This window comes from Pristis pectinata, chromosome 7, assembly GCF_009764475.1.
Source record: "Pristis pectinata isolate sPriPec2 chromosome 7, sPriPec2.1.pri, whole genome shotgun sequence".
NCBI classification, from domain to species: domain Eukaryota; kingdom Metazoa; phylum Chordata; class Chondrichthyes; order Rhinopristiformes; family Pristidae; genus Pristis; species Pristis pectinata.
The window spans coordinates 59,743,247-59,763,010 of NC_067411.1; the positions used below are offsets into that span (position 1 = coordinate 59,743,247).

Consider the following 19,764-nt stretch of genomic DNA (forward strand, 5'->3'; position numbering starts at 1 on the left):
ATGAAACATTTTTCTGGGACAAATAGAATGAGTGATGGCTGTCCTCCACTGACAAGTAGAGGAAAAAAAACACAAAGTAACTGAATATCAAAGACACCTTGAGAGAACACAACACTGTCCAACCTATGGTGAGCAAAAACAACATCATTATTGAACAGTAAATACACCTCCTAATAAAGCTAAGAACAAACCACTTCAAGTTAAAATTAACATGTGACATAGCTACATAGCAGCCAAGTCTGCTTCATGTTCTTACCTGTGAACAACATGCAATCTAAATGTACAAGTCACACAATAAGTGTCTTAAAGCTTCTGTAAAATCTTTAAAAAGCTATTCACTCAAAAATTAACTACAAAACCAAATAAGTCCTTATAACAAAAGTTCAACTATTTTTAAGTCACCACATCAAACCAAATTATATCAAAACAATATACGGATAGTCTATCCTCCTCCCTCCCCAATTTCACATAACCAACCTGATATCCTTGCAATCACACACTTACTAGCATGGCACAAGCTGTGCTCTCTTGCTCAAATTAAATTTTAGGAGTGTGCGTGGGTAAGGTTGGGGTGGGGATTATGTGCTCAAGTGGGTGGATGTTGAGATGTTGGCATTCACTGTACTCTTGGGCATCAAGTTTCTTCTCTCCTTCCATATCTGGTGTGGTATCTTACCCCACCATTCTCCACATAGAACTACAGGGGCCAGAGTCTGGATATCAAAAATTCAATCCAGTACAGAGATCACTTAAACCCCAAATCTTAGATAACTTTTAAGTCATCCTCAACTTAAGTTATGCTCTGTCATCTACCCAACTTCCCCAACAATCAATCTCCATCCAATCACATTTATCCATGCAAGATAGTACATATTAGTTATAATCTTATCACAAAACTCATTTAAGTGTTGGAAATTGAGTACAGCAATAAAGCAAGAGTCCAAAAGGAATGAAACAAAACTATGGAGTGGAAAATGAAGACATAGCAGAAGAAGTCAACAAATAAAACAGAACAAGATAGAGATGACAAAATTGGGGGTCAAAAAGATGAGCAGAAGCCGAAAATTTTAAACAAAATGTAACTGATTAACAAACATTTCAAGGGTTCCTTTAAAAAAAGTTAATAATGATATCTAGCATTCATGTTAAATATTTGAATTAAATCCACAGCACTAACAATCTTTAAATTCACATGTTCATAAAATATTCATATACTTAAGGGTTTAAAAGTGAAACATACCCGATAGTTAAAATATTGTTCAACTTTATCAAGTAAGGCATTGAGCTGGGTCCAACCCTTTGAGGGTACTTGACAGTAGATGGTCCCATCTGAACAGACGTTGGTAACTACTACATTGAGGTACACACCATTTTCCTGTAACAGCAGAAATTCGGAACACAAATTAATGTTTTGAATTAATTTGCATTCATCAAAATGCTTTGCAGTACTCATCGTCTTCATTTCATTACAGTTGCTCATACATTTAATTTTTAGTAAACAATGTGCACTTGCATTTTGTTTCATTCCCAAACATCCAAAAGTTAATAATCAAAAACTATACAACAAATGAATGTTTGCAGCACCAGCAGTAGCTCAATGCATTAAACACAAGAGGGAGACAGTGATGGGTGTAGAGGCAGGTTCAAACCCAGATCTGGATGTAGTAATCAATCCAAAATGAATTCACAAATGGTCTCATTTTTAATTGTGAAAGAGAAAAGGGGCATAAAAAAAACACGGGAGAGGGTCGTGAGCAAAGGGAGGATTAGAGGGAAGAAATAGGGTTGAAGGAAGGAAGATGGGGTTGGATGGGGTGGGGTGAGGAAATTACAGAATGACATAAGAGGAAAGCAAGATACCAAGTTTGATTCCATTCTTAAGATGAATAATATATTTAAACACCCTGAAATAAAACTATGCACATCCGGAGAAAGGTCATTATTAAAGTAACTGGAGGTAGAGTGCAAGGTCTGAGAAAGACAAAGATTGCCTTTTTGAACAATGTAGAAAATAACTATATGAACATTCCATCTTTTGGTGACACTGTTTCAAATGAAGACTGAGCTGCCAATATAAGAAAGTCAAAAAATTTACCTTCAAATTCAGTTCAAGTGTCTTGTCATACAAAGCCTTCAGACATGCAGTATTGATATTAAAATCATCATCTCCTGAAGTGTCATACAAAAGAACAAGCGGGACTTCACTCCTTTCTAAGATTTCCATCAGCAATATCTTTCCACTGGCCAGGAGTTCAAAGGATTCCAACACACATGGCTCTTTGCAGAATGCTTCAAGACCTAAAACACAAATAACACCATCTTATCTAATCAGTTGTATTCACAAACATATTTTCACTAAAAATTAACTGCATTTTCACAAGCATAAAAAAATTATGCTTAAACTATTTAAGAATTACATTTGAACTCTCCATTTCCCTTCTGCAAGCCTTCATACACAAAAGGGTTGAAAATGTTCAATTTACACATGTAGTAGAGAGACAGAAAACAAAGAAGAGAAAAAAAACATTCTAGGCATTTCCAAAGTAGTGTACTACAATCCGTGTTTACAATGTGGCGTCTACATTAAAAAACACAGCCTGGGTAATTGTGTTGCAGAGCGCCTTGTGCTCAATCTGCAGGAGTGATCCCAAGTTTCAGGTTGTCTGCCACTTTCATTCATCATCCCACTCTCATTCTGACCCGTCTGGCCTCCTGTACTATTACCAGAGGTCCAACGGAAAGCTCAAGGAACAATTGTTTTTCTTGGCATTTTGCGGCCTTGCAGGATATCAAATTGTCCAACATTAAGTAACTCAGTCTCCCTAACTGTTTGTAACAGGACTGGCCATTTTTGCCTGCTGGGCATGTCCCAGCAGTCCAGACTGTACAATACAACACAGACAACAGATCAGCAACACATTACACAGACAAAGAGCTTAACTGCCACATTATTTCACCCCAGAAAAATTCCTTTTGTACCACCCAATGCCCTGTCCCACTTTCTCTGCTCCCAAGACTAAGTTGTTTCTCTCACTTAGTTCTGATAAAGGGTCTCAGACTGAAACATTAACTTTCTTATTCTACAGATGTTGCCTGACCTGCTGAGTTTTTCCAACATTCTGTTTTTATTTTTTGTTTAGAAAAAAAACATGCTTCAAGTAAATACTTTCAAAGTTAGTGCCAAGATAACAACGTGAACAAATAATCATCAAATTCCTCTTCAGGATATTGCTGATTTAACTAATCACAAACAGGCTGTAGTTTCATATGGCAGCAGTTGATTTTAGGTTTGAAATTGTATAATGCTACAATATCCTGTGCAGATTCTTGATAAAGTGCTAGTTTTTTTTAGGTTGAATAGTGATAACACAAAAGTGTAAGGGTTGTTAATTTAAAACCTGTGAGACCCACTGATTTAAAGTTTTGTCTGGGAAGTTACTGAGTAATTGCATACTTGTTTAAACATCCTTAGATATTTTAAGAGTTGGTTGCAACAGATCCTTCTACAACCTTGAACTTTAAAATTAACATGGCAGGCATGGTGGCACAGCTAGTACAGCTGCTGTGTTGGTTCCCTCCAGGTGCTCTGGTTTCTTCCTGTATCGAAGGCATGCAGGTTAGTAGGCTAATTGGCCACTATAAATTGCCCCTTGTCTATAGGTGAGTGATAAAATCCAGAGGGAGTTGACGGGTAATATGGAACGTGCAGGATTAGTGTCAGTGGGTGGTTGGGGTCAGCATGGATTCAGTGGGTTGAAGGGCTTATTTCCCTGCTCTATGACTTCAAGATTATTACTCTGCAATCTGCAGAATTGTCTTTAATATGGTGAAGCATCTGAAATCATTGATTCAAACTTGAGTTAATTGGCTGGATCTTCTGCTTAAAAGCTGACAGTTCTGCTCAAAACCATCAACTTTTACCTATTTAACCAAAGTCCTGCTTCCTGTTGAGCTGTTCAATGAACCCAGGATACCTGTACTGTGCTTTCGAGTCCAATGGGGGAAATTGACAGAATTTTTCAGCACACTGACTAGAAAACTGTCCATTGAACCCGTCACAAGTCCAGCAGGCTCATTGAATTCAAGAAACAACAGCAGGAAGAGACCATATACCGAGGCCATTAGGACCCCACTGGTAAGGATCCTTCAGTCACAAAACACACTTCAACTTTTACCCTTTGCTTCCTGCTACTCAGTTAATTTTAGATCCAATTTGCCACTATCCCTTGGATCCCTTTAACTTTAACTTTTCTGCTCTGCCTACCAGCTGTGATCTTGTCTATCAACTCTTGGCCAACTCCGAAAAAGATAAGAGGAAGGAAGTCAGACACAACTTTCCCTTGATAAATCCATGCTGACTCTCCAATTAATTGGTCCTTTTCAAAAATGGAGATTTATACTGTTACTTAGAATTGATTCCAATATAAACAAACTTAAACCCATTGGCCTACAACGACTCAATTTATCCCTTCTTTAAAAATGGTAATTTAAAATTATAGACAATTTACAATGGTTTTAGTGTTTTTGAACGTTTGCAAACATGAAGTACATTACAAACATTCAATTCCAAAGGCAGTTTCGACAACTAATAAACCTGGGGCAAGACTTCACAAGCTATCAAAGTCACCAGGGAGTGGAAACCTGTTACTTACACTCAGAGGCCTCCTTCTACACTGGTTCCTGTGCATAGACTGAGAGTCTCTCAGCAGAAGACCATGCCGGATGTTTTACTCTAGGCAGCAGATTGAGGACTGGTGGCTATTCAGTGGAAGATTCTGCTTGATAATTTGATGGAGATTCTAGGTTTCTATACATTGTTCCTGCAGGTTAATAAATCTAATGATGTATTGACCTTAATGCTGTTGATGTAGGGTTAATTTTAGAAACCTGCCAGTAAAAGAACTTTTACTAAGAACTACCAGTAAAAGAATACAGCACATGCTAAAAATTCTCTGCTGGATGTTCAACAACTGATTACATGTGTACTCCAGTGCTACAGGCTGGCCGGCCAACTTCCAACAGGTTAAAAATTTTCTTGACAACAGTAGAGCAAGTCACTTGTGTTATTGTTATTTATGATATTGTAATTTATCCAAGGATTGAGGGGAAATATCACTGCTGACAAAATACTGGTTAATCAAAAAGGAGAATTAAGGTTAGGTATTGTGTAGTAGTTTAGAAATGAGAATATTTGCCTCAAGTTTGGGTAAACAGTTTATTCACATTCCCTGGGGGTATGAGGAAATGAGGGGAAATAGGACGACTCCCCTGGGAGATGGCATGGACCCAAGTGACCAAATGGTCTCCTTCTGTGTTAACATATAGAACATAGAACAGTACAGCACAGGAACAGGCCCTTCAGCACACAATGTCTGCGCCAACCATGATACCAATCCAAACTAATCCCATGTCCCTGTACAGGTTGTTACAGGCTGTTGTTGATGGGTGCACAAAGATCACTGTTCCTACTTCACATTGTTGAACTTGAATCTTGCCACCTTAAATATATCTCGTGGCCATGAAGTGGCTCTGTGGAAATCAAGCTAATCCGTTGGTTGCAGTTGTGACCACAGGGTTGAAGATCTTAAATCTAGCTCCTGGCACAGAACAATCTGATGATCCAGTTGCAGATAGGCAAGAATTCTACAGCCAGTATTAACCCACAAAAACAATTTTGTAGAAAATAAACTTACACCTTACAACCAGAAGTTAATTAGATTTTTGAAGTGCCAAAAACTTTGCAAAAATGACAACTTGTAATAAGAGCTCATGTAACTGGATGGAAATAAATAAATGCCAATGTTGATAACCAAGTATTTGCAGGTGCCAAAAGAATGAAAATAGATTAGCTTTGCCAAACACACGCTTGCATAGCTAATGAGTTTGAATGCAGTATCTGACCATTTTCAGTTTGATTATAATTCGTATGTGCACATTGAACAAAGCAGGAAATATTTTCTGTCCTCACAAGCAATTACTGTCTGTTGCTGGAGAAATAAAATTTTTTTTAAATAATTTACCATTAATCACAACTATTATAGGTCAACAAAGTTAACTCCTCTTCATTACTTAATCTTTCACATCAATTGCAATACAAAACCATTCACAAAGTGCCTCCAGTTTCCCTGTAGCAATATATTCTGAGACACTCAAGTCACGATATCAAGGCAGCATAAACATTTTAGCATGGTTAGCACATTATGTGAGTGAGCAACTTGCAAACTTATCACTGAAGTGAAGGAGAATGAAATGTCAGTTTTGAATTCTGGCCTGGAAGTTACATAACTGGATGAAAAGCATGAAGTCTCAAACAAAACGTAAAGTTTTACTTGCCTGCCAGTTTGCATTTTGCAGCCTGAAAGGACAAGGAGCAAAATCTTCGATCTAACTTGTACAATTTTGCCTTGTCAACAACTTCATTAAACCCATGATCCACAAAGAACACCTGAAAGAAGAATGCTGATGTTACAAATAGATGAGTGGCAATTATCTGAAAATGGCTCCAAAAAAAGTGCAATTGCTGGAAATACACAGGTCAGATAGAGTCAGAGCTATAAAGCAATACAGCATGGATACAGGCCCCTCGGTCCAACCAGTCCGTGCCGACCATGGTGCCCACCCAGCTCGTCCCAATTTCCTGTGTTCAGCCCATATCCCTCCAAGCCCCATCCCTCCATGTACCTATCCAAGTGCTTCTTAAATGATACTATTGTACCTGCCTCAACCACTTCTTCTGGCAGCTCATTCCTTACACTCACCACCCTCTGCTTGAAAAAGTTGCCCCTCAGGCCCCTTTTAAAATCATTCCCTTCTCACTCTAAATCTACCCCCCCCCACCCCACCCCCAGTTTTGGACTTGCCTACCCTGGGGAAAAGACTGTTACTGTCCACCTTATCTATGCTTCTCATAATTTTAAACACTTCTATAAGGTCGCCCTTCATTCCCCTCCATTCAAAGGAGGAAAGACCTAGCCGGGCCAACCTCTCCCTTTTCCTCAGGCCCTCTAGTCCTGGCAACATCCTTGTAACTCTTTTCTGTGCTTTTTCCAGTTTAACCACATCTTTCTTATAACAGATGACCAAAACTGTACACAGTACTCCAAGTGTGGCCTCACCAATGACTTATACAACTGCAACATAATATCCCAACTCCTATACTCAATGGAATGGCCTGATGAATTTTTAAGTAGTAACAAGGTCTTAAACCTATTAATATCCTTTGTGATAGGTTGTTACTGATTTCTCCTATATTCCCACCCATTTTCCTTTTATATTAAAATGCCCTTATTTCTTTGCAGATGCTGACTGATGGTGGCATTCCTATTTTTTGTTACTTTAGAAAATAGCACACCCACGTCATTTTCCCTGGAACCCTGTGATGTCTTACACCCCAGCCAAGCAAGCAGATTCAGTGAATATTACTTCCAAACTACAGAAAACAATGCAAATAGCACATTTAACATAGTAAAAATTTCCCTAAGTAGTTCACAAGGAACAGAACAAATGGCTCAGGATTTTTTTTTTGTAGTTGGTAATAGAGCTACAGTTATAGTGTAATATAGCACAGAAATAGGCTCTTCAGTGCTACTCAGTGGATCAAGATGCCCATCTAAGCTAGTCCATTTGCCCATGTTTTTGGCTGATATCCTTCTAAACTTTTCCTGTCCATGTACCTGGCCAAGCACCTGTTAAATGTTGTTAATGTACCTGCCTCAACTACTTACTCTGGCAGTTCGTTTCCTAAACGCACCACCCTCTGCGTGTTGTTGTTGCCTCACAGGTCCCTTTTAAGTCTTTCCCTTCTCACCTTAAACCTATGCCCTCTAGATTTTGATTCTGGGAAGAGACTGTGCATTCACCTTATCCATGCCCTTCATGATTTCATACGGCTTTAAGGTCACCTCTCAGTCTCAAACACCCCAAGGAATAAAGTCCTACTCTGCCCAATCTCTCCCTACAACTCAAGCCTTCAAGTCCTGGCAACATACTCGTAAATCTTTTCTTCACTCTTTTCTGCTTAATGATGCCTTTAACAGGATAACCCAAAACTGTATACAATACTTTAGGTGCAGCCTCAAATGTCTTGTATAACTGCAAAAGATCACCCCAACTCTGATACTCGACTACCCTCACTGATGAAATCTTGACAATATTTAACTGGAGAAATTTTAACACTTTCAGGACAAGATTGTTGGATAAATAGTGTCATATTATGCTAATGAGGCAAATCAAGAGATGTGGTGGCAAGAATTTGGAGTCATCACTGTATGTGGAACTTAGATGACAATAGAAATAGCCTAAAAAATAGATCCCTGCAGGGTTCCAAGGATAAGTATGCAAGTATGGGAGAAGTTATTGAAGGGAATTCTCTAACTGAATATTGTAGTTCCATCCAGCTGGGTAATTATGAAGTGGTGGTGAAGGAGGCTGCGATTAACTTGATAAAACTCTGCAGGGAAGGATGATGTACAAATGTACCTTTGTGACGTTCACAACTTATCAATTCCATGATCTTCTGACTTAGGAGAGAATAATATAACTGAGCTGAAGTGAAACACTTGAACTTTGTTATTATTTACTCAGTGCAAAAACATTGTAACCTGTTTGTTCTATATTAATCTCATGCCATTTAAATGAAGGACTAGGTGTGATTTATTACAATAACCAGTAAGCCAACACTCTGGTTTGCTATTCATTCCAATGTTTGAACACATACTCTAATTAGAATCCTGCCCACAATTGTGTTTTAGAAACGCCTCTGACCTTGCCTTCATCTTGCATCTTTCATTATTTTGTTTGGAAATGTATACACCCTTCCCTTATCAACCACTGATGGCAGCACCTTCAACTAATGGCCTTTCTTTAAAACTAATGGTTCTTTCCACCCAAAAAAACAAACTCTCTTTTAACCCAAGTGCACTTTCAATTCTTGCACCTTAGCCTGTTACCTGCTATATTATACATTTTATCCCTTGTTCTCCATTTTCCTTCTTGCATGCTATCCCTTACCATACATACACTTTCTAATTTTAAAGTGCTACTTAAGTGCAATGACAAAAACAACTCCTGCTTCAACAAATACTTTTCCTGCATTGTCAAGTACTACACTTTGGGAGTGATCAAAAGAACAATTTCCTCTTCAATCAGTTCCAGGGCAAGATGAGAATGTCTTCAGATTTCTTAAACAAGGTAAAGCCACGTAGCCAAAAATCTACTGTCATTTAACAAAAATCTTTTTGAAAAGAACTCAAAATTTACGCTCCCAAAGTGTGCCACAGGGGTTGGTGCTGGGACTTTTGTTGTTCGCTATTTATATAAACTATTTGGATCTGAAATGTACAAGGTATGGTTAGCAAGTTTGCAGATGAAACTAAAATAGGTGGTATCATAGACAGTGAAGGTGGTTATCAAAAATTACAGGGAGATCTTGATCAGCTAGGTAAATAGGGCAAGGATTGGCAAATGGCTTTCAATTCAGATAAGTGCAAAGTGTCACATTTTGGGAAGTCAAACCAGGGTAGGACTTGTGCAGTGAATGGTCAGGCCCTGGGGAGTGTTGTGGTACAGAGGGACCTAGGAGTACAAGTATATAATTCACTGAAAGCAGCATCACAGGGAGACAGGGTGGTGAAGAAGGCCTTAGGCACTCTGGCCTTCATCAGTCAGGGCACTGAATATAAGAATTGGGACATTATGTTGCAGTTGTACAAGATGTCAGTGAGAAGGGGAGTATTGTGTACAGTTTTGGTCACCCTGTTGTAAGAAAGACATCACTAAACTGAAAAGAGTACAAAGAAGATTTATGAGGATGCTGTCAGGACTCAAGGGCCTGAGTTATATGGAGAGGCTGGGCAGGCTAGGACTTTAATCCTTGGACGGTAGGAAATTGAGGGGTGACCGTATAGAGGTGTATAAAATCATAAGGGGTATAGATAGGGTGAACACACATAGTCTTTTTCCCAGGGAAGGGGAACTAAAAACAGGAGAGCATAGGTTTAAGGTGAGAAGTGAAAGATTTAAAATGGGACCTGAAGGGCAACTTGTTCACACAGAGGGTGGTGCATACATGAAATAAGCTGCCAGAGAAAGTGGTTGAGGCAGGGAGAACAACAACATTTAAAAGATATTTAAGTACATGGATAGGAGGGGTTTAGAGGGAACAGGGCCAAACAGAGGCAAATGGGGCTAGCTTGGTGGGCAACATGTTTAATGTGGATGAGATGGGCTGAAGGGCCTGTTTCCATGGAGTATTACTCTATGACTCTTAAATTAGAAAGAGCAGAGGTTACAATGTCAAATTGGTTTCATCAGCACCTGGTTACTCTATCACAGGAAATCATGATATCTGTAGGAAAAGCATTTAAAAATTCTCCCAAACCCACTTTTCCCTTTAAACGGGACTTCGTAGAAACTAATTTCCCTCATTAGAAAGCAGAGATGTGGAAATTTAAATAAACTGTTCCTTCCATATAAAAACTGCAGCTTTCAGGGTAATTCCTAGTACCTTGGCTTTTTCTGCTTCCACAGCAACAATCTGCGCTCTTAACCAGGAATCCTCTTCAGCACTGACAGCCACAAGTTGCCCTACATTCGGTGAACTTAATGGCATTAGGTCAACTGTATAAGTGTAGTATTCTTTCATGGAATCTTCCATTTGCTCAAGAGCTCCAGAATATTCTGGCCCGATGTATCTGAAAGAAGGCAATTTTTGTCATGTACTTCAGTCTTTAAATATTTCAGTCTTTCCCTCTAAAATGTACCATTTCTGGAAAAGACTTCCAAGGCAGCTCTAAAATAGTTTAGGATACAGCTATGCATTTGATCGATTGTATCAACCCTCCAGATGCGAAGGCAATGTACATAGTTAATGATTGGGTCTCAAGACAGTAATAACTTGTCCCAATATTTAAATGGAGAAAACTGCCACTCATCACATGACAACATCATGTTTAGGACAGGATGGGGGGGGGGTGAAATTTCAACAATTGAACATAATCAGCTATTTCAACCTTCTGCCATGCATTTGCAGCATTCTTTTTTCCCTCCTGTTAAGTTCATATTTCAATTGTTCCCTCTTCCAGGTTTATCTTTACTGCTACTTTCTTTCAACCAACACCACCTCTTGCATAATGCATCTCTCCTCATCTCCAATCTATCACCGCCATTTCCTTTTATTCCCTCCTATCCACGCCCCTTCTCTGCACCTTAAAACATGTTTTACTAACTTTTCCCAATTCTTATTGAAAGGTCTTCAACCCGAATTGTTAACTCTGTTTCTCATTTCACAGCTACCATTTGGCCCACCAAACAATTGCCAATACTTTTGTTCTTCCTTCAGATTGAGGATTTGCGGATGTCACCGACAGGGAAAACATAACTGAAAAGTGGCAGCAAGAATAAATCCTTGGGAGGCTCTGATATGGATTAGGAAGCTAATTCATGAATGAGGTGCCTTGTCTATGATCAGATAACTAAGATTGGAACCAAACAATGGCAAGGACATCAAGCTGGAGAATGGAAGAAAGGTATGATTGGTACAAACTACATGGTTAAGGATGTCAAAGATGGAGACAAAATGTACCATGATTCTGGTTAGAGTTATTGAGGTCTATTTCAATATTGAAATATTGGACAAAAAACCTGACTGGACAGATTCTGATAGAGATATGGAAAGAATGCCTAAAAACAAAATGCATGTAACCGCAGTCCTTTGCACTCAGAGGGTTTTGAGAGTGAAACTTTGAAGAGATGAGAATTGTGGTTTTGAAAGGAACAAAGACAGCAGCATTTGGAATATCCACCAGCATGGGGCCAGGAAAGCTAGTTTTGTGAGGAAAGGTTTGATCAACAAGGAAATGACTATGATCGGGGAGGGCAGAAAGATAGGGATGCAGTATGCAAGGCATTTGGGGGAAGGGGGGAGTGAAAGGAAGAATGATTATGATGGACTCGAGGCCGACAACAAAGCTGTAGTGTAACAGCTTAGCTGCATGCAAAGACAGCAGTTGTGGGGGAATGATTATGCAGATCAACAGCCAAAGTTGGAGAATGAAGGTGCAGCTGCAGTGAATTCTCTCTACTAACAAAGAAAAATATACAAGTTCAGAAGAAGGAGAAGGAGAAGAAAGCATCAGCAATTGCCTTAGTTGTGATCAAGACCTTGGAAGTAGAGGGAAAACAAAAAATGGAAAGAGAAACAAAGGACTGGAGATGCTGGAATCTAGATGAAAAACACAATGATGCTGGAGGAATTCAGCAGGCCAGGCAGTATCTGTGGAGAAAAGCAGGCAGTCAACGTTCACCAAAATTACCAAGGCCCTGACCATAATCTTATATACATCAATAGATTTGGGATGGTGCCTGATCACTGGAAAATTAAAAATGTTAACTTCAGTGTTGGGAAGAGTTGTAGAAACAATCAGGGATAGAATTAGTTGTCAGACATTGTGTATTGATTAGTGTTAGAGAAGTATGTGAATATAGCAGACATTAATTCAAACAAGAACCAATCTTCAGTTCTTAAAATAAATTGCAAGCAGTAATCAGTCTGGAAGTTAAAAGGACAATTTTGTAAACAAACAGTACTGCCTACAGAGCACAGGCTGCTGGCTCGCAGTAGGGGTCTGGCTGCTCCAGAGATATGGTTTGCAAAATGAAGTGACCATGAGATGTTCTCATATGCATCAGCCAAACCTAAGGCTATGGGGTTATGTTAATTGGCTTACATCAAACCAGGCAACATGGGCCAAGTTATTTTGCACCATTGTGACCGAGTTCAAGGAAGCTTGCAGACCAGACTGATATTGTCACCTAGCACATCAAACATGGTCATTGGCATATTTGATTGATCAACAGTTGGGATATACGTGTACTCAGTCAGCCCTCACAACATTAATGTTGGGTGTCTGGGATCTCTGTCCTCAGAAGCTTTGAGACCATTTGTGTGAATTACTTTGTCCCAGCAAAGGTGTTTGAACACTCAGAGGTGTCTTCCATTGTAGATAAGCAACTCGATGGAAGCATTGTCGGGTTCAAAATATTGAAGCAAACAATGTCATTGTAGCTATTGAAGTTGTATTGAATCACCTTCTGTTACCTTTGATCATAAGGTTATACAAATGTGATGTACTTTGAGTTTGGGACACTACCGAGAGGGTCTCCATAAGAATGCCAGCTTGTTGTGATGCTTTTTCTTCCCTCTTTACTACACTACTGAATGTAACAACCAGGAATGTTAAGGTTTTTGGGGGGTTTTTTTTGCACTGTTTCTTCTTTGGTATATACTTTTTATTATAAATAAAGTTTACTGTTGAAATAAAAAAGTTGTGATGAATAAAGACCATTTATATCACCAATTTCAGTGTCTCTCCAGTGACTCAGATCACAGTCACAATTAGAGAAAGCCAGTATAGATTTGTTGAAGGCAAATTGTGTCCAACTAACTTGATAGAGCTTTTGATGAAGTAACAGAAAAAAGGCAAGGGAAAATAGATGGCAGATAAAATTTAATGCTGAGAAAAGCAGTATTACATTTTGGTAGAGAAGGCAATATAAACTAAAAGGCACAACTTTAAAAGGGCTATTAAGACACAGATCTGTGCAGTAATCATTGAAAATGGCAAGGTGATAAGTAGTTTCAAGAAGAGGCAAGAGCAAGTCATGACGAAACTTTACAATACACAGGTTTGGTCGCAATCTTAGCATAAAGTCTTGAGGGTTCGGAAGAGACTCAAGATTATTCCAGGGATGAGATTCTTTAGTTATTGAGATAGACTTGATAAACTGGAGTTGTTCTCTGCAGAGCAGAGGAAGTTGTTATCTCAGAATTATTTAAAACCAAGTAGGATATGAACAGAATAAACAGAGAGTAACAATTCCCATTGGTGTATGGGTCAAGAATCAAGGGACATGAAATGAAAGTGGTTGTCAGAAGAACTAAAAGTAACATGTGGGAAAATCTTTGCAGAGCTGAAATGCATTACCATGAATAGTAGTGGAGGTGGGTTCAATTAGAGCATTCAAAAGGGAGTTGGCAAGTATTTATAGGGCAATGGAGAAAAAAAGGTGGGGGAGCTGGACCAGCTAAAATGCTCTTTGAAAGAACTTGCATAGACTCCTCAGACTGGGTGGCTCTCTTTCAGGTGATTCCATACACTCCCATACACTACTTTCAATTATGGAATTTTATTGTATTCCATGAAGAGAGCTGCTACAAGCTTCATTTATGTTTCTTCCAGAAGATGGTAACACCAGACTATTGAACTCTATTGGTGCTGGCTTGGATTTTGTGCTTATAGAGAGGGAAGGTGGGAGACTGATATGTGTAAGGTGAGCAATGATCAAGAAAAGCATCTTAAAAAGCTGAGTTCAGGTAATACAGAGATGTGAGGGTGGGCTTCCACAAGGCTGGTTCAAAAATTAAACAGACTGCTTAACCACAATCAATTTCCAGTGGAATGGAATTAAGATACCTTGGAGAAGCATGTGACTCTTGTACAAGTTGTTTTTCTTCTGAAAAAAATAAGTTTCCAGATTTGATTCCTAGTTTATTTGCATTTCTCAATTCCAGCAGTAGTTTTTAATGCTACAATTGACCTTGGCCCTGTAGGATTAGGGATAATCAGGCAAGATTCTTCCTCCCAATCATTCCCCAATACCTCTTGGTGGAAATGCAGAGGAATGGACATAATTGAAATTGGTTTCCATGCCCCTGAGATTAAATATGGCATTCAATGCACAGGCTGGCATACTGTCAGGAAAATACCCCATACAACAGAACCATGTTGTAGCAACATTAATAAGCAAAGGGAAGATTAGAAGAAACAAATGAAGGGGAAGATTGTATAAGAGTTTGGAGAGCATATACTAAGCTAGAAGAGATACTTCTGGAAAAAGTTAAGTAAATTAAAATATATATAATGCTGGGCAACATGGTGGTGCAGTTAGTAGAGCCGCTGCTCACAGAGCCAGAGACCCAGGTTAGTCCTGACCTCAGGCATTAACTGTGTGGAATTTGCACACTTTGTGACCATGGGGGTTTCCTCCAGATGTTCCAGTTTCCTCCCACATCACCGAGATGTGTGGGTCAGTATGAATGATTCGGAAAGATTTGTCTGCATGGCAAGGTCTCAGTACATGTGAAAATAATAAAACAAATGCTAATTACCAGTTGATTAGCACCAGTAAATTGCCTCCCGCATATGGGTGGGTGGTAGAATCTGGTACATAGAAAATCCTAAATGCATTTCAGTAAAAACTTTACCCGAGACCCTGTTTCTTTTAATAATTTTATACTGACTCTTTAAATCAATCTTTAAAACTGAGATTCACAAAAAACAGACTTACAACATAGAGCATAGAACAATTACTGCGCTATTCAGGCCCTTCGGCCCACAAAGCTGTGCCGAACATGTCCCTACCCTAGAAATTACTAGGCTTACCCATAGCCCTCTATTTTACTCAGCTCCACATACCTATCTAACAGTCTCTTGAAAGACCCTATCGTATCAGCCTCCACCACCATTTCCAGCAGCCCATTCCACGCACTCACCACTCTGAGTAAAATACTTACCCCTGACATCTCCTCTATATCTACTCCCCAGAATCTTAAACCTATGTCCTCTTGTGGCCACCAATTCAGCCCTGGGGAAAAGCCTCTGACTATCTACCTATCAATATGTCTCATCATCTTGTACACCTCAATCAGTTCCTCCCTCATCCTCCGTCTCTCCAAGGAGAAAAGGCCGAGTTCCCTCAACCTGCTTTCATAAGGCATGCTCCACATCCCAGGCAGCATCCTTGTAACTCTCCTCTGCACCCTCTCGATGGCTTCCACATCTTTCCTGTAGTGAGGCGACCAGAATTGAGCACAATACTCCAAGTGGGGCCTGACCAGGGACCTATATAGCTGCAACAACACCTCACGGCTCCTAAATTCAATTCCCCGATTGATGAAGGACAATACACCATATGCCTTCTTAACTACAGAGTCAACCTGCACCGCCACTTTGAGCGTCCTATGGACTCAGACCCTAAGATCCCTCTGATCCTCCAAACTGCCAAGAGTCCTACCATTAAGACTATATTCCGCCAACATATTTGACCTACCAAAATGAAGCACTTCACACTTATCTGGGTTGAACTGCATCTGCCACTTCTCAGCCCAACTCTGCATCCTATCTATGTCCCTCTGTAACCTCTGACAGCCCTCGAAACTATCCACAACACCCCAACCTTTGTGTCATCTGCAAACTTACTAACCCACCCCTCCACTTCCTCATCCAGGTCATTTATAAAAATCACAAATAGTAATGGTCCCAGTACAGATCCCTGAGTTACACCACTGGTCACCGACCTCCACTCAGAATACGACCCCTCAACAACCACTCTTTGCCTCTGTGGGCCAGCCAGTTCTGGATCCACACTGCAATGTCCCCTTGGATCCCATGTCTCCTCACCTTCTCCATAAGCCTCGCATGGGGTACCTTATCAAACGCCTTGCTGAAATCCATATACACTACATCTACTGCTCTCCCTTCATCGATGTGCTTTGTCACATCCTCAAAAAATTCAATCAGGCTCGTAAGGCAGGACCTGCCCTTAACAAAGCCGTGCTGACTATTCCTAATCATATTATACCTCTCCAAACGTTCATAAATCCTGCCTCTCAGGATCTTCTCCATCAGCTTACCAACCACTGAGGTAAGACTCACCGGTCTATAATTTCCTGGGCTATCCCTACTCCCCTTCTTGAATAAGGGAACAACATCCGCAACCCAAAGTCTAAACGTCCCAAGTGTCTGGTCTTGAGTGAGATATTCAAACACTTGAATAAGTTAAACTCTCCTTCCTGCATTAGTCTAAATTTTAATTCTGGCTCACCTGATAACGGCTTCGACAGTGTTATGAAGCTCCACTACCAGTACAGATGGGAATTGGTCTGCTGGAATGCAAAGTGGGGGAGGAGCAGGTTGCATTGAGCAACTTTCTGTAAATTCATCAGCAATCTGCGTTACTTCATTTTCAGTTAATGCCAGTTGTTCAGTTTTCAAACAGGTCTTGTTTGAATGAAGTCCTACATCAGTACGCTCCTCATTAATGACTTCTTTTGGTTCTGGTTTCACCAATGCAGTGGGTGTCACCACAGGAGAAAGCGTCTCTTTGGGTTTAGCATTTTGCTCATCAGTTTTTATTGTTTTTGCATAGAGAATTGCCTTTTTGCGATCACCTGACACTGCATAATCCACAGAGCAAATGTCAGACAAGCAATCAAGGTCATCCAAAATATTCTGAGGGAACTGCATCTTGTAAGTCTCTTCAAACAATTTTGGAAGTGCGTTAGCCCAGAGTCCACTGGTGTACTTTTGCAATAGCTGAGTGATTTTTTGCTTCACTTCTGTATCCTTTGCCACTAGGCTTTTAGCTGCAACTGATTTTCTTCCTTGAGCAACAGTTTTATTAGTAACTGATGGTTCTTGTTTCTTGTCAGTTGATTTCTGGTTGAAAACCAGCTTCCTTTGCTGTTGGCCACTCTTTGGAGGATAAAGCAGCAATTCTGCCAAATTACTAGATCCTGACTTTTCAACCTAAACAAAAAAAAAGGAAACTTGTAATGAATTCATTGAGGGGCATTTACTTCATAAAAGGACAAAAAGATTAACAGCAACAATGAATGCACTCTGAGGATTGCAACAGTAACAAATGATAAACTCTTCTCAAAGAGAAACAATGGAACAACATATTTAAGTTAAAGTTTATTTTTTTTTAAATGTAAAATGTTTGAAATAAACTGTTAGCTACATCCAAAAAGACCAGTTAAATATTGGCCTTGTGCCAAAATTCTCAGGCAGTGCTAACCAAAACACTTAAACACATATAAGCCAACTTATCTGACTTAAAAAATAAATTAGTCTACCTGTTTTTCTACAAAATGCCAATATGAAGGTGATTAGCACTTGATAAAACTCACCTTGAGATGAGCCTTAATGGCTCAGTAGGGAAGTGCATCATGTGCTATGGTAATGAGCTAGATCAGCGTCACAATCCCTCATCTATGAGCATTTATGAGGTTATTGTAAAGTTACAAAACAAAGGTGACATGAGACAAATATTAGGGCACATACCTATATAGTTCAAGGCATCATTTTAGGAGCACTTCTTGGCTAACTGTAATTTATATCTATAATTAACTATTCTTATTCAGTCAAATATAAAGTGAATAGGAAAACAACAATTCACAATCAGCTCAAAACCAACCTGCTGAAAAGTTACTAATATCCAGTTCTTTCAGTGAACCTTACACTTTGGGGCCGCATTAATTTACTATTGCATAAAATTATATAAAAGTTAAAATACTTGTACTTTTAAGAAATTCAGCACTAAAAGCTGTTTGCAAAAGATTAAAATTCCTTAGAATAAAACTCTCCCCACATGTAGTGTGTCCCATCTCTAGGGTCTACAGCCAGAAGGCTTGGTAAAAATACTTTCCAGGCTATTTTGCACATGTACAATTACCTTTTTTAGATGCCCTATTCAAGCCACAGTCTAACCAGATTCCAATTCTTAAAACAGTCTCTCAGTGATGAATGCCACTGAAGAATAAATTGAAATAAAAATTGATGAGCTATTGCAACAGCTTTGTGATTTGAGCCACAGATAAACCAGGAACGTAGGCCTCAGTTTAATGCAATAGTCTGCATCATATAAACCATTCCAAAGTTGTGGTAACAGCAGTGGATTTGGATTTAATACTCCAGTGCTTGAGAAAAGGTAAAAGTATTTGGCCAGTTATCAATTAAAGAACCACCATCCTGTGAAAATTGTCTAAGAAGCATACTTGTGTTTGCTATTGGGAGCCAAATGAGGGCGAGCTGTGACACATCAATAGTGATCAGCCCACTTACAGGCATAGTTGCTCAGAAGACTAGCATGCCACCAAAGGCATGTGCTTAAATGGTGTGCCAACCTTCCAAACTGCAGACCCTGATCTTGAGGTGCTTGCATCACGATGCCAAGCTCTTCAGAAAACATCCATATCTGGTCTCTACTATTACGGATCCTGGCAGTGCCAATCTGAGTCAGTACACAAAGGTGTCATGAAGAGCAGCGAAGCAAGCAATTATCTCCAGTCAGTCAATTGACAATAGAAATAACCATGTTCATTCTCTTGCTTTTTTTAATGTGAATTAATGATTTTCCCATTTCAAACAGTTAATTTTCCCAACACACTTGTTAAATTTCAAAGTAAAACACTGACTGTTTTGATGTGATTTTCAAATTTACCTCAATGCCAAAGTTTACGTTAAGTCTTATGTTCAACTCCTGGGGAAAATTGTCACCTGGGAATGACATTAAGACGAAATTAAACTGGAAACCCAAAGATCAACACACTCAAATCCAACAAGCATAACATTCTGCACATACATGACCATTGCAGCTTTGTGCATTGATACGAAGATAAACACCTGCCAATCCTCAAGCTTGCTCCTGGAAAAAAAACTAGAAAGCTCCAATTTGTAGGGTAGTGGGTTTGTGCCTTTCAGGAAATCATCATCTACCTTCACACATGACCTTCACTGTGCATTGAAATGACTTCCCCAAACAAGACAGCCTGCACAATTCTTTATGGGAGTTCCATAGTATTAACATAACAGTATGCTTTAAAGACAGAAGTGTGGTAAAATGGTTGTGTGGTTGGGGAAAATAAAAAATCCAGCCATTATCTAAGCACAAAAGTGTTGAAAACCAGAGGGAAATTCTTAACTT

General features: G+C 39.4%; 1 protein-coding gene across 3 annotated transcripts in view; it reads right to left on the minus strand.

The window, feature by feature from the left end:
* The window catches only part of LOC127572373 (tudor domain-containing protein 7-like), a 107,116-nt gene that overhangs the window by 16,783 nt on the left and 70,569 nt on the right, over positions 1–19,764 (minus strand). For all 3 annotated transcript variants that reach the window (XM_052019558.1, XM_052019557.1, XM_052019556.1), the window contains exons 7-11: positions 16,882–17,585; positions 10,505–10,691; positions 6,334–6,445; positions 2,096–2,298; positions 1,241–1,375 (exon numbers count right to left, since the gene is read on the minus strand). In XM_052019558.1, coding sequence (XP_051875518.1) covers positions 1,241–1,375; positions 2,096–2,298; positions 6,334–6,445; positions 10,505–10,691; positions 16,882–17,585 — 1,341 coding nt within the window. The remainder of the gene's footprint in view (positions 1–1,240; positions 1,376–2,095; positions 2,299–6,333; positions 6,446–10,504; positions 10,692–16,881; positions 17,586–19,764) is intronic.